Genomic DNA, 15289 nt, shown 5'->3' with positions numbered 1-15289 from the left:
TGGATGGTTTATTTGGAAGGAACATAATGATTTTGTTTTTAATCATCATCCCGTGGAGCCCTCATTAGCTTGACATCGAGTTCGAGTGGCTGTGGCAGAATTTGATAATGTTGTTGTTCATTATATGGACATAAAAAAAAAATTACATACTTGATAATGAAAAAATTCAATGAAAAAGATGATTAGAACCTCCACGTAACCGCCATCTACAACTCCCCTAGTCGTTGAATGGCCAGAGGTCTTTCGACACCCAAGTTAGTCCTCTTATATTATAATAATATTTAATGGACAAATTAAATACATAAAACAATGTACTTCAACCCATGGGGTATTGCCTATTTATAATATCAATGACTTGCCTATTTATAATATCCCAAACAATCTCCGGTTGTTTAGAACTTCTATATCAATAATATTTCATCTGTTGATGAGTTTTGCATAACATAAAACACTAATGTAGTGTTTGACAACTGTCATACACGTGATAACTCATAATTCTGCCACGTGGCAATTTCGGGATCCAAAAAATTCTTGTCGTTATTTTTATTCCCTTTTAATTACCCCCAAGCTGTCATTCTCTTTAATCCCGGTGAAAGAGTAAAAGCTTTCTTTTGTTGGTCTAATAAAAAAAACTGTATAATACTACTTGGCTAGGGCTTTTTTCTTGGCAAGCAAAATCAACTTAATAAGGAATCTCAAAGTTGGACAAACTACTAACTTCTTCTTGACGAGCAAAATTAGCTCAGTAAGGAATCCCAATGTTGGTGAGCAAAACCAACTCGACAACTTACTTTTTGTCGAGCAAAATTAGCTCAGCAAGAAATTCCAAAGTTGGACAAACCACTAACTTCCTTCTTGGCGAGTAACTTCCTTCTTGGCGAGTAAAATCGGCTCAACAACTTACTTCTTGTTGAGAAAAATCAACTCGACAAAGAATTTCAAAGTTGGCAAGCAAAATCAGCTCGGCAACTAACTTTTTGTGGAGCAAAATCAGTTTAGTAAGGAATTTCAAAGTTGGACAAATCACCAACTTTCTTCTTAGCAATAAGAAAATCAGCTTGACAAAGAATCCCAAAATTGGACAAACCACCAACTTTTTTTTTTTGGCGAGCAAAATAAACTCAGCAACTTACTTCTTGTCGAGGAAAATTAGCTTGGCAAGGAATCTCAAAGTTGGACAAACCACCAACTTCTTTCTTAGCGAGCAAAATTGGCTTGGCAATGAATTTCAAAGTTAGCGAGTAAAATCAGCTCGGCAACATACTTCTTGGCGAACAGAATCAGCTCGGTGAGGAATCCTAAAGTTGAAAAACCACCAACTACTTAACAAGCAAAATCAGCTCAGTAAAGAATTCCAAAGTTGGCAAGCAAAATTAACTCGGTAAGAAATCCCAAAGTTGGACAAACACTAACTTTCTTCTTAGCAAGCAAAATTACCTTGGCAATGAATTTAAATTAGCGAGCAAATCAACTTGGCAACTTACTTCTTGGTGAGCAAAATCAGCTCAGTAAGGAATTCCAGAGTTAAACAAACCACTAACTTCCTTCTTGACAAGCAAAAATAGCTTAACAAGGAATCTCAAAGTTGGACAAAGTTGGACAAACTGCCAACTTCTTTCTTGGCAAGCAAAATCAACTCGACAATGAATTCCAAAGTTGGACAATCCACCAATTTAGTCCTCCGAGCAAAATCAGCTTGGCGAGGAGATAAAATTTAACCAAGAGATGGCGTAATTCATCTTCATGTGATCCATAAAGTACGGACTCTATCTCAGCATATTTGATCAAAATAATTTATTGAGACATATTCTAGCTTATCTACTCCTCAACCCTCAAATTTTAGTGTTCTATAATCACGGTAAAGTTTCTTACTCTACCAGTTAAAAGATTGCTAGGTAATCAACTCCACTACGTGGCTGCATTATATGGATCACTTAATTACCATCCACGAACCCCACACAAAATGCCACTGTTAATAACATATAACTGAATATAATTCTCATAATTGAGGAGCCTTTGATTTCTTTGTGGTAAATTTGTAAGTCATGAGAAGTGGGTTTCCGACCAATGTCTTCAAGCTCAACCCACACAAACCAATTGAACTCGATGAAAATGATTTTTGTAATCGATTAGTCTACAGCATTGCCGAGCTCCACTTTGTCAGGCTCGCACGAAACTTCATTTTTCATTGCGGTTCTTAATTGAATTTGTCGTTTAGCAGTGGTCTTGCGGTTGCTGTGCAATCAATGGTTTGCATGGTTAGTTGTTATCATCTAGCTCAGTTGGAGAAATATGCCTAGTGGTCAGCTCACTACAAGAAAAAACACATTTGGCGACTAAATTTTTAGTCCCCAAAAGTCGATTTTTAGTCGCCAAAAGTCGATTTTTAAGTTTCTCTGACTAAATTTTTTAGTCGCCGGTTTGGTCGCTGGAAAACGGTCGGGAAAGGTATTGGCGACTAAAAAACTTTTAGTCGCCAAAAAGCAAGTCTTTAGGGACTAAAACTTTGGTCGCCAATAGTCAATTATATTTTTTAAATTATACATTTGGCGACTAAATTTTTAGTTGCCAATAGTCAATTATATTTTTTTAAATTATACATTTATTGACAAATGTTTTAGTCACCAATACTCAAGGAATCGGCGACCAAACAGATTTAGTCGCCAAAAGCTCATTCCGAAAAAAAATAAAATTTACACCCTACTCTTGTGGAGATTTGAACCATCAACCTCCCACACCATAAACTTTATACAACACACTCTTTCCACTACGCCTCCACAACATCATATGATTATATATGCAACATATATTATTTATATAGTACTTAGACCTGTATTAAACATAAAAGTATATATATAAACATAATTATTTTTTATTGAACATAATTTATGTAAAAATAAATTATTTAGTAGGAAAAAAAAAAGGACACCACTTTTGGCGACTAAACATAATTTTAGTCGCCAATTCTATATTTTTGGCTACTAATTATTTTTTAGTCGTAAAAAAAAATTTCCCGCGCTAAAATTACCACTTTTGGCGGCTAAACTTCTTTTTAGTCGCCAAAAAGCGTCACTTTCGGCTACTAAACATGTTTTTAGTCGCCGAATGCTTCACTTTTGGCTACTATTTTTTTTTGGGTAAATTACATTTACCTCCCCTCAGGTTTCTGACAAATACAGGAACCTCCCCTGTAGTTTGAATAATTACAGTAACCTCCCCTACTTTACCTGACAATGTCAAGATTCCCCCAAACCGTCAATTTTGCACAAACAACGTTACTTTCCTATACAAAATGACCATATTACCCTTTTATTTAAGCGCGAAAAGACAAAAATACCCTTGATTGTTAACTATCTCTTCACCATATTCAACTTTTTTTTTTTAATTTGTTTTTCGTTTTTGTTCTCTCTCGTCAGATCAAAACGAGAGAGAAAAGCTCCTCCTCGCCGGCGCCATTGGGGCATCTTCCTTCTCTTCTCCTTGCCGTCGTCTGTCATTTTCTATCCTCCACCTCCGCTTTTCCTCATTCTCCTTCCTCCACTCCCTCTCCTCCGCCGTTCGTTGCCCACTTTTCTTCTCTCTCTCCTCTTCTTCTTCTTCTTTCAAAACCCTAATCCTAGATCTATGGTTTTGAGAGTGGTGGTGGGCAGTGATAGAAGCAGTGATGGAAACATTGTTGGGTCACAATTTGGGTTTGTGGCAGTTGGTTGTAATATGGATTGGGATCAGAAAAAAGAAAAAGAAGAGGAGTAGGAGAAAGATGAGGAGAGAAAGGGGGTAAGTTGTTTAACAGATTTGTGTGGTGGGTTTAGTCATTTATGTAATATATATATATACATATATATATGTGTGTGTGTGTGTGTGTATGTGTGTGTGTGTGTTTGATTGAATAAAAAAAAAAAAACAGAGAATTAAAAAAAAAAAAGGGAAGAGTTGAATCAATATATATATATCAAACATATATTTATCACACACCTATATATACATAAATATCTTACATATATATACCTTTATGTATTTATATATATATATGTTTGATTGAATAATAAATAAAAAAAAAAACAACAACAGAGAATTGAATCAAATATATATATATATATACATCAAATATGTATATATATATATGTTTGTTTGAATGAAAAAATAAAAAAAAAAGCAGAGAATTGAATTAATATATATCTCTCACAAACACACACACACATATATATGTATACATAAATATATGTATGTATATATAAATATCTTACATATATATATATATATATTCCTTTATGTATATTTCTGATTTTGTGGGAGGTGTTGTAATGGTGAATGGGTTGTTGTAATGCTGCTGCTGGAGTTGAAGGTAAATTAGAAGGTAATGAAGCTGTGGAACTTAGATGAATTAGAAGGTAGTGAGGGCATTTTTGACATTTCATAATTTATAATGAGTGACATCAGCATTATCTGTTAGATCTTTTAACGGCAGTCACGGTTTGGGGGAATCTTGACATTGTCAGGTAAAGTAAGGGAGGTTACTGTAATTATTCAAACCACGGGGGAGGTCCCTGTATTTGTCAGAAACCTGAGGGGAGGTAAATGTAATTTACCCTTTTTTTTTAAGTCACCAAAGGGCCTTACTTTTTGGCTACTAAAATTTTTTTAGTCGTTAAAAGCCTCGCTTTTGGCGACCAAACAGATTTTTAGTCGCCGAATGCCTCACTTTTGGCTATTAAAATTTTTTAGTCGCTAAAAGCCATATATCGGCGACCAAACAGATTTTTAGTCGCCAAAACCTATACTTTTGGCTACTAAATTTTTTTAGTCGCCAAAAATCTTTACTTTGGCTACTAATGCATTTTTAGTCACCAAATACTATACTTTCAACGACGAAATGTGAATTTTTAGTCGCCAATAGTACTTTTTCTTGTAGTGGCTATTGTTCTAGTTTTCTGAAGCAGCCATTGATTGCTCCAATGTGTTGCGGCAATGCTCTAGCGAGAGAATGTAGAGGCTGAACGACATGACCGTGAGACATTCTAACTTTTTTCGGCCAAAAATTCATGAATGCCTCTTAATAGCTTGTAAGTTAAAGCTCCAAGGTTGGTGTGTATTTGCATGGGTCCAAGCCCCAAATAGATGAAACTGTGTTGACTAGATAGAGTCTTAGTTTCGGCGGCGATATCGGGATGCAGAGGGCCTTCCAATATAATTAGTCTGTTGGGCATGCAAATAACCATGCAAAAAAGTCTTCTGAGATCGAAGTAGTAGCTCGATGATTGAAATAATATCGTGTGGGCTGCTCGGCTACAACAATGATGCTCTATCAGTATGTTCTTTTGTTGTTGCTCGGTCAAATCATCTCACATAAAAGCTTGTGCCGAGAAGCACTCATAATAAAAGATATGACTGGTTGAGAATTCCATTGACCGAGCTACTAGTCGTGAATTTTGTTAGACCAATTAAACTGTGGTGTCACAATGTACAGAGGTAACACGTTTTTGAAATTATCAATAATAGTTTATTCAGATATTCACGTCATGGGTTTATATACATAAATCTATATATGGCACCATCATACATGACAATCATTGAAAAATCTTTGATCAGAAAACTCAAGCGAATGAAATTAATAATTATCAAAAGGATATCTTATCTTATTGATGTGCTTGTTCATTAATTTATTTCGTTGAGATAAGTTGATTCTCATATACGGCGTCAATTATACAGACATAATTTTTTTTTATAAACTTGATGATGAAGAAATCTAAAAAATAGATAATCAGAATCTTCATGTGATTGTCATCTACAAGATAGAGAACTCCCTCAGCCGTTGAACGGTCGGGAGTCCTTCGACGTCCAAGTTAATCCTCCAATATTATAAAAATATTTAATGCACAAATTAAATACATAAAACAGAATACCTTAACTCACGGAGTGCGGCCTATTTATAATATTAGTGACTTGCCTAGCAAGTAGTTTAAATGTTTTAAAAATCCTATCCTAAACAATCTCCGGTTGTTTAGGACCTTTATATCGTTCATCTTTCAATGAATTTTGCATAACATAAAATACTAATGTAGTGTTTGACAAGTGTAATATACGTGATAACTCATAATTCCGCTACATGGCAATATTAGGACTCACATAATTCATATGATTATTTTTATTCCCTCTCATTCATCAAGGAGGTGTAAAACCCCAAATTCATGCTAGGGACCAATCTAATGTGGATTTGTGATCCTCGAGGTCCAGGGAAGTTCAAAATTAACTGTTATGTTGCTGAAAAAAAGGTTCGAACAAGGCATCTATTGCGGTGGTTTTGACACATCAGGGCAGATTTTGGATAGTTTTGCCAAGGCAACGTGTATCTCCTCTTCTTTTCAGGGTGACGCTCTGGCTTGTAGGTGGGCCTGCCAGTTTGCTCTCGCAAGCAACCTTTCAAATGATAGTAGGGGATACCAAAACTGTAATTTCCCTTAGCATTTCGGAGACGGTTCCATCATGGGAGTATGGGGCGATTTTTGAGGACATTAAAAGTATGACATCTCTTGGAAGGCTATCGCTCCTTTGGAGTCCAAGTCAGCTAACAGAGTAACTCATTGGGTGGCACAAGCTTTCCTCCATGGAAGTGTCTTCCTCTCGATTGGATTTCAAACCCCCATGCTGCCTTAGCTGCCTTGGTTGGGGCTGCTTAGTTTCTGCTTGTTGCTTTTTGCTTTGCTTCTTTGTTTGCCTTATTTCCTCTGTTCAAAAAAAAAAAAAAAGAAGAAAAAGTAAAATTACTCTCATCTTTTTGTGAGTCTTGTATTCATGTAAAAAAGTCCAATTATATGATTAGTTTTTGTCAAAATAAAAAAAGTAATAGACTACAACTCAATGGAAATTTTAAAGTTACAAAGTAATTAATTGAATCCAATTCAATAGAATTGTAATTCAATCATTGATAATATATTTAAGATGAATAAAGTAGGAGACGAGCAATTTAAGGTTGGATATAGTGTGATACTGAATGTTTGGCTAATTTTAGTCTGAGTAAGCTGTGGTGTGGCTAAAACTATGGGGAATTTAGGTGTCAGTCTTATTAATTAGATTTTTTTTTTACCTAAAATTTTACTCTTTTATTTATCTATCAATATACTTAAAGAGTATTGAAAAAAAAAAAAAATTAGAGTTATTGTTACATTAAAAACATATATCTTTCTCATTTTAAATTAAATATATATATATATATATATATATATGTATATCTGACTTATAAATATTTAAGTCCATTACATACGACTGTTCATAATTTACCTAGATTTAGGTTGGTTACTTGTAGGGCTACAATTGAATAGAATCATTCGTAAACAGGCTTGAACTCGACTCAATAAGGATTCGCTTAAACTCAATTCGTTAAATTTTTATTGAGTTCAAACTTATTAAAATCTTAATAAACAAGCTCAAATATACTAAAATTTGACTCGTTTAACATTTATTTAAATAATAGAATAATTATATTATTTATATCTTAAATAATGTAAAAATATGTATAAAAGAAAATAGGATACATATGTTATTTATATATTTAAATAATGTAAATAATAGCTAAATTTATTTATGTATAAATAATAGCTAACTATAGATAATACATTTATATAATAGTGGTGGTAGATATTATTTTTGTAAGATATTGACTTTTCTTTTTTCTTTTAGTATGTTTATATGTATTATATATATAATTGTATAATCAAATTTTTAATTGTAATTTTAGTTTTATTCGCAAGTATAAATTTATAATTTTTTTGACTTGTTAAAATTTGTAAACAGATTCAAACTCGAGTCCACTCTAAACTACTTAGGCTCAAACTCAGATCATTAAATTTTTATTGAATTCAAATTCAAAGTCGTTAAAATTTTAATAAATAAATTTAAATATATTAAAACTTGACTCGACTTCGCCTAACTCGTTTTCAGCCCAAGTTACTTGGATTGGTGCCCCTTTTACTCAGGCCAGGCTTTGCAGCATGCCACAGAGGCAGCTATTGGGCCCTAATTTTTCAACAAAAATAAGGCCTTCAGACTATTCAAAGCCCTATAATATCTATAAAAAAATTAAAAAAATATGACCGAATCTAACTTATTGAGGCCCAAATCCCTCTTTATATAAATTAAAAGGCCCAAAAAATTTGGGATCAAAACAAATTATGTAAAATTTGGGTCTAAATTGGAAAAACAAATTCTTATAGATACAAATAATAATGGCAATTTGTCCCACACCATATCCTCTGCTCCAATTCGTACTGGTTCAAGCCCTGATAAAAAAAATTGGCGAGGGTGCGGTATTTGTTTTCCCATCTCATTTTTCCCGTTCTTGCCATAATTATATTAAATAAATAACTTATAAAAATATATATCTTTATATAACATAATTTGTTAAATACCTCAAAATATTAATATATTTCTTATTTGATCTCTCATTTTTAATCTTTTTAGCCCTCATTTGTTATCAATATTAGTTATGTCATATGCTATAACATTTCTTTCTCATTAATACCATCTCATTTTAAAAGTAAAAAATTATCTTGACACTTTCCAACTCATGTATTGTTCTGTCCTTACCCTATCAAAGTAGGGGACAGGAACGAGAACGAGAACGAGGACGAGGACAGAGAACTACAAACATAACTCCATGTTATTACTACAACTATCAACGAGTTGTGCATTGTGAAAAAGAAGTTGGTGTGAGCTATGTAAAAATTAAATTATTTGAGTTCGATTCATATTCAATTAAATTAAAACTCATTTGAGAATGGTTCAAAAGCTAAATAAGATAAACTTAAACATAATTCAATTATATTTCATTCACATTTTTCATTTTTCTCTTTTCCTTTTAATTATTATTATTTTTTTTTAAATTTATAATTTGTTATCTCAGGTAAGCAACTCAAGAGGGAAGTGAATTGGGTTATTAAACAATAATTTTACAATATTAAAAATAATAATCGAAATATTTAAATTTTAATAAATAAAAACTAGAGTAATAATTATCAATATAAAAGTAAGAGAGATAAGGAGAGAAAATCAAACATAGGGATTTATAGTGGTTCAGCACGTCGGACCTACATACACTTCTCAAGAATCTTCCTTGAGAATTTATTCACTATCAAAATGAATCAATATACCACCAAAGTTTCACCAAACTTGGGATTTTACAGATCTTACTCTTATCTATTGATAGGGGTGAGCATGGTCCGGATTGGTTCAGATTAACTAGCACCAATCCGTTATCTACAGTTTCTGAAAAATTGGACCCAATCTAATCCATTTAAATCGTGGAACCCATCCGAACCAATCCATTTAAACACGGATTGAATCGGTTTAGGACTACGGATTCACATAATTAAATAACAAATATATATATATATATATAATATTTTAATTTCATAAAAATATAAACATAGCATCATATTAGTTTCACAATAACAACATGTCTTTCTATAATAGCGACATACTGTTCTAAAATTTAAATAATTGTAAAAAAACTGGTTTCACTATAAGTGTTTAAACCATTATAAATTAAAACTATAAAGGAACAAACAAAAGTAATAAAAGAAGATACTATGCGGTTTTGGGTTTTATATAGAATAAGAGAAGATACTATATGGGATGATGTATAATATAAATATAGGCTATTTGTATACAGTCCGGATCGGTTCCAATCCGGAACCGTGGAGTTCAATCCGGAACCAATCCGTGGACTACAGATTTTTAATTTTTCAATCCGGAACCGAACCACGAATTTAAAAACCAATCCAAACCTACTGGATTGGACTGGATTAGATCGGATTAGGGATTTTCACAGATTTCTTACTCAGCCCTATCGATTGAGCCTCACTCAACAATATATGTCTGACTCTTACAAAATTCTTTCATAAATTAATGAATAAAGATAAGAGGTATTTCAACCCTCTTTTATAATAATTTTCTCACAAAGGGTAGATATGAAAATGTAAAAATAAAGATAATATTTAGATCAAAAAGTAAAAGAGCAGAATGAAAAATGCAATCACAATTTCAAAACACAATTTTTTTTTCTATTTAAATTCTTAATTTTTCTTCACACAAAACACTTCTATTTATATTAAAAATTCTTTCCGTCAAGGGAGACAGGTGTTTCTCGAGGCGTCGGCTGAAACCACGTGGAAGGAAAATCTACAATCTTGAAAATTTGAGCACTTTTAAGCTTTCTTGATTTAGTCAAATTTGCACTAAAAAAACAAGAAAAAGAAAGCTAATGGAAATGATAGGTCATGTATGCCTTTGCACATGTCAATATGCATACATGTAACATGATATAATTAATATAATGTAAACTTAATCAAAAGTCTAATTATCCACACGGATAGGTTTCTATATTCCATTTATATTATATACATTATATATAATATTCTAATCAAATATTCATATATTCATACATATATATACAAGCATGCAGATCATGTTATTTGTTCACATGTCGGAAGAATTTTTCAAACAATAAGGTGTCGTTTGGTAATATTTACGTTTTCAGTTTATATTTACAAAAATTTAAAAAACTCAAAAAAAAACTTGTTTGGTAAATTTTCGATTTATAAATCAGTGGTTTCAGTTTATAAATTTGGCCAAAAAATATAAACTCAAAAAATGTGTTTTCGTTTTGAGTTTTTTCTTTTTTTACCACCCAACACTAGCTGCCATTCGCCACCATTTTCTGCCACCGTCTTCCCCCACCACCACTTACCACCACCCCCACCACCACTTACCACCACCACCCACCTGCCACCACCAGTCACCACCCGCCACCACCAGCCACCCACCAGCCACCTGCCACCCACTCGCCACCACCACCCACTCTTCTCCGCCACCACCACCACTACCACTACCACTACCAACCACCACCCACCTGCCATCCACCCGCCACCCGCCATCCGCCACTACCATCCACCGCCCGTCACCAACCCACCACCACCACTCACCAGCCATCTGTCACCACCAGCCACCACCAGCCACCCACCACCACCAGCCACCCACCCACTACCACCACCACCACCACCACCACCATCACCCACCACCTACTCGCCATCCACTTGCCTCACCACCTACCTGCCACCACCATCCACCCACCACCACCACCAGCCACCTGGCACCCACCCGCCGCCACCACCACCACCACTACCACCACCACCACCACCATCACTCACCACCTACTCGCCACCCACTTGCCACCACTAACCACTCACCACCACCAGCCACCTGCCACCCACCCGCCACAACCACCACCACCCATCACCACCACCACCACCACCATCACCCACCACCCACCTGCCACCACCACCACCCACCACCACCACCATCACCCACCACCTACTCGCCATCCACCTGCCACCACCACCACCTACCGCTACAAGAAATTAGTGATTTAGGGACTAATATTTAGAGACCAACTGAATTTAGTCTCTAAAAACCATCATTTAGAGACCAAAATAAATTTGAAGAAAAAATTATACAAACACCGTATATTCTTTTATGATAGCCCAAAAAAAATTATTTGAAGACTTTTAGGGACCAAAAAAGTTAAAGTTTATGTTGATTTGATCAGTTGACCTCGTATGTGAGGTAGGCAAAAGCTAGAGACGAATTAATTTGGTTGCTAAAGGTCGTCAAATACGCGCTTCACTCAATTGATCCCTCCTTCAGTTGTCAAATACGTGCATTCTTAAGCTGGATTCCTTCCTTCACTACAATCGGTCTCAGTTAGGGCTCAATCAATCTCAGCTATTTCCTCTGTCTAGGACTCAATCAATCGATCTTGAGCTTCGATTGATCAATCGACTCAATCAATTGATCTTCAGCTTCGATCGATCTCAGCTAGGACTCAATCGATCTTCAGCTTCAATCCGAATCGATCTTTGTGCCGTCTCGTATCAGAATCGATCTTCACCTCATTTCTGAATCGATCTGAGTTCTTTGGCTTCAATCCGAAGGTAAATAGCGATTTGGTATGTTTTCAATCTCTTTCTCTCTGCACAGACACATCATATATACATGTACATATCTATATATATACTCCTCTATATTCATTCAAATTGCTTGAATTTGAAATTCTGTATTCATTCAGAGCTATATAGGTACTTGATTTCATATATATATATATATATATATATTGTTGTACATGCATATGTATACTAGATTTGTGCTTTTGATTTTGGTGGTGAAGATTCTTGCTATAATATGTGACTGTCAATGAATTGTGGAGAAAGATGCTATGATGTTACATATAGAAGCTGAATAATGAAAACAATGGCAGAAAATAAACAAAGAAGAACAAGTTCTACAATTGTCATCAACTTTAATGAATTCTAAAGGAGTCCAGAAGTTTTTTTTTTTTTTTTTTTTTTTTTTTTTTTTTTTTTGAGAAGAATTTTTTGATCATACTACAACAAAGGAGAATTAAGTAGAAAAAAGAAATCTACTATACTCAATTGCACTAATTCATCTCTCCTAAGAATTAAATTATTTTCAAAAGTCTAGATAGAATGAATTGGGATTAATGCTTTCTTGAATTCAGCAAAAAAGTGAACAGTCATTTGTAATTGGACAATGCATATTGGGCCACAAATAATAAGCAAGAGTTTAGTATAAACATGCATGCATTTGCTTGATGTTTCTGTAGTTTAACGGCTCTACCAAAGGTATATTAGGCACTAAAGAACTTTGGACCATAGATATTAACACACCATAAATCATAACACATGCATCTAATGCATGACAGAGGGAAACAAGCCTTAATCACATGAGAGGACAAATTAGTAGATAAAGTTTGAAGAAAACTCAGGGACAGAAGAGATTAATAAAGTAAAGGGGGAAAGAAAAAAGAAACTTGCTCAGAATAATCATATGCAGGGTTTGAGAAATAAGAAAAACCCACAAAAGGAGTAAAAATCACCTCATTTTACTGGATGTTGAACATGAAAGAATATGTAAATTTCAACATTTATAGTTATCCTGACATTAAATGTAGTTTTGTTTCTGCATGTAAACTGTGTTTTCTTTCTGCATGTAAGCTGTGTTTTCTTTCAAGAAAAGATAAGGACAAAAGGGATGGAATTGTTAAGAAATATGTTGGGTTTAAGATATTCTGTTTTGATTGTTTCATCCTCTGTTCCAGGTGTCGCATACTCCAAGCATATTGTGCACCTATATACGTATCATGGTGGTGAAGATATACGGAATCACTTGGAGGTATACTTTGTGATTGGCGGACCTTGTATGCCTTGTGTATATTTCGTGTCTTTTTCTGTCAATAAAGGAAGAATGACGACTTGGTTGCCTTCATGGTTTTGACAGATTGATGCTCATACTGGTAATGTTAGCGAGTTTGCTTTCTCTCACCCAAACAAACAACTATGCGTTATAACTTGTGGGGAGGACAAGACTATTAAGGTTTGGGTTTATTGGGTATTTTCTTTCATGGAATGGTGAAACTGTGGACTGCAATCATAAAATCTCATGTCTGCAGGTCTGGGATGTTGCCACTGGTTCTAAGCAGTATACTTTTGAGGGTCATCAGTTACCTGTTTATTCTGTGTGCCCACATACTAAGGAAAACATTCAGGTATCCTTTTTGTTCAAGGCTTACTTTGTGACTTTCCGTACAAGGGACCTCGACCGAAAAAAGGGCTACCCAAAGAGTTCAAAGTTAGAACTCCTTAGTTCTTTTTTCTTTTTCTAATTCAGAATAACCCGTATTCATTTTTTATATTAATGAATTATTACTTCGTTTCAAATGTTTTGGAATTAGAAACTTTCTTGCATGTTTGAACTATTTTACAATGCTATTCCAATTTGTTCTGTAACATCTGTTATCTATCTAAAAATATGAGGAATGTCACACTCAAATCCTCACTTTATGAGTGGTGTTCTACGCGGTCGTTAGACCTTTCCAATTTGTTTCTTATAATTAAGGATCTTTCTTTTTCTCTATCAGTTCATCTTTTCGACGGGTATTGATGGGAAGATTAAGGCATGGTTGTATAATAATTTGGGTTCAAGAGTTGATTATGATGCCCCAGGACATTCTTGCATAACAATGGCTTACAGTGCTGATGGGACAAGGTATATATAGGATAGGCTGTTAATTCACAAGAGGATCTATGCTTCATTTGCATCTTTTCTGATCATGTTGAAAACTCTGTAGGTTGTTCTCATGTGGGACTAGCAAGGAAGGAGAATCATACATTGTAGAATGGAATGAAAGTGAAGGAGCTGTCAAGCAGACATATCATGGTCTTGGGAAGCGGTCTGTTGGGGTTGTGCAATTTGATACAACAAAAAACAGATTTCTGGCTGCTGGTGACGAGTTTGTAATCAAATTTTGGGACATGGATAATGTTAACCTCTTGACAACTACTGATGCAGAGGGTGGATTACCGGTAATAATCAAATTGCATCTCTTTTAGATTTGCTTCCCATCTTTCTGGATTACCGGTAATGATAAAACTAGAGGTGAATACTGGAGGATTTATGATTGAATTGGAGTGCTTATGTATAGATATGATTGAAGAATTAATCAACAGGGGACAGCAGGTTGATGCGGTCCACTTTACTTTCGAAGTTGGTCTTGAGGGCAAGTTCCCCCCTGTTCCACTGCTGAAGGCTTTCCTAAATGATGCCAAAAAGGCTGCAGATTCCATTTTGGAGGATCCTAACAATTCTGATCGAGCTGCGGTATTTATTTATTTTGTTCTTCATGACTTTTTTTTTTTGTTGTATTGGTTTATATGCCTATAACTGTATGTTACAAAAGCAAATTCCGTATATCATTTCCAGTTTTTTCTTCTTTGTGTTGCATGTGATATGCCTCTGCCTTCAACCCCCAACACACACACACACACACACACACACACACACACAGTATATCATTTCCAGTTTTTTCTCTTTCTAATGTTGATTAAACTTGTAGTACTAGGTGAATGTGGAAAAGTAATTAAGAAAAAAGCTTCTTAACAAAAGACATGGGGTACTAGTACTACCACTGATGTCATGTCATCACATGAGAGATGCTTAATATTTATTCATTTTTGTATGGCAGATAAGTTTGGGTTTTCTCCTTATTCAAAGTTTATTGTTATTTAGGTTGTATTTGGTGGATGGAGTTGGATAGGCATTTGGAAAGGGGAAGGGAAATGGTGTGAAATGTAGTAATATTTCACTTACTTTTTTTCTGTCTCTTTTTAAATTTCTACCTAAATCTATGAACAAAACACAAAGAACACGTTTCCTAATA

The 15289-nt window shown here is 34.6% G+C and overlaps 1 protein-coding gene across 1 annotated transcript in view; it reads left to right on the top strand.

Annotated features, from left to right (window-relative positions):
• The window catches only part of LOC114273897 (topless-related protein 4-like), a 28328-nt gene extending 13574 nt beyond the window's left edge, over positions 1 to 14754 (top strand). Inside the window, exons 2-7 of the mRNA XM_082918099.1 lie at positions 13172 to 13245; positions 13351 to 13446; positions 13523 to 13618; positions 13991 to 14118; positions 14201 to 14435; positions 14555 to 14754. Of these exons, the coding sequence (XP_082774225.1) occupies positions 13172 to 13245; positions 13351 to 13446; positions 13523 to 13618; positions 13991 to 14118; positions 14201 to 14435; positions 14555 to 14560 (635 nt within the window). The 3' untranslated portion in view covers positions 14561 to 14754. The remainder of the gene's footprint in view (positions 1 to 13171; positions 13246 to 13350; positions 13447 to 13522; positions 13619 to 13990; positions 14119 to 14200; positions 14436 to 14554) is intronic.
• The last annotated feature ends 535 nt before the right edge of the window (positions 14755 to 15289 follow it).

The sequence above is a fragment of the Camellia sinensis genome, chromosome 3 (genome assembly GCF_055761805.1).
Source record: "Camellia sinensis isolate YWXY chromosome 3, ASM5576180v1, whole genome shotgun sequence".
Lineage (NCBI taxonomy): Eukaryota > Viridiplantae > Streptophyta > Magnoliopsida > Ericales > Theaceae > Camellia > Camellia sinensis.
Note: the sequence above shows the minus strand (reverse complement) of the source record. Positions and strands in the feature narration are given on the sequence as shown.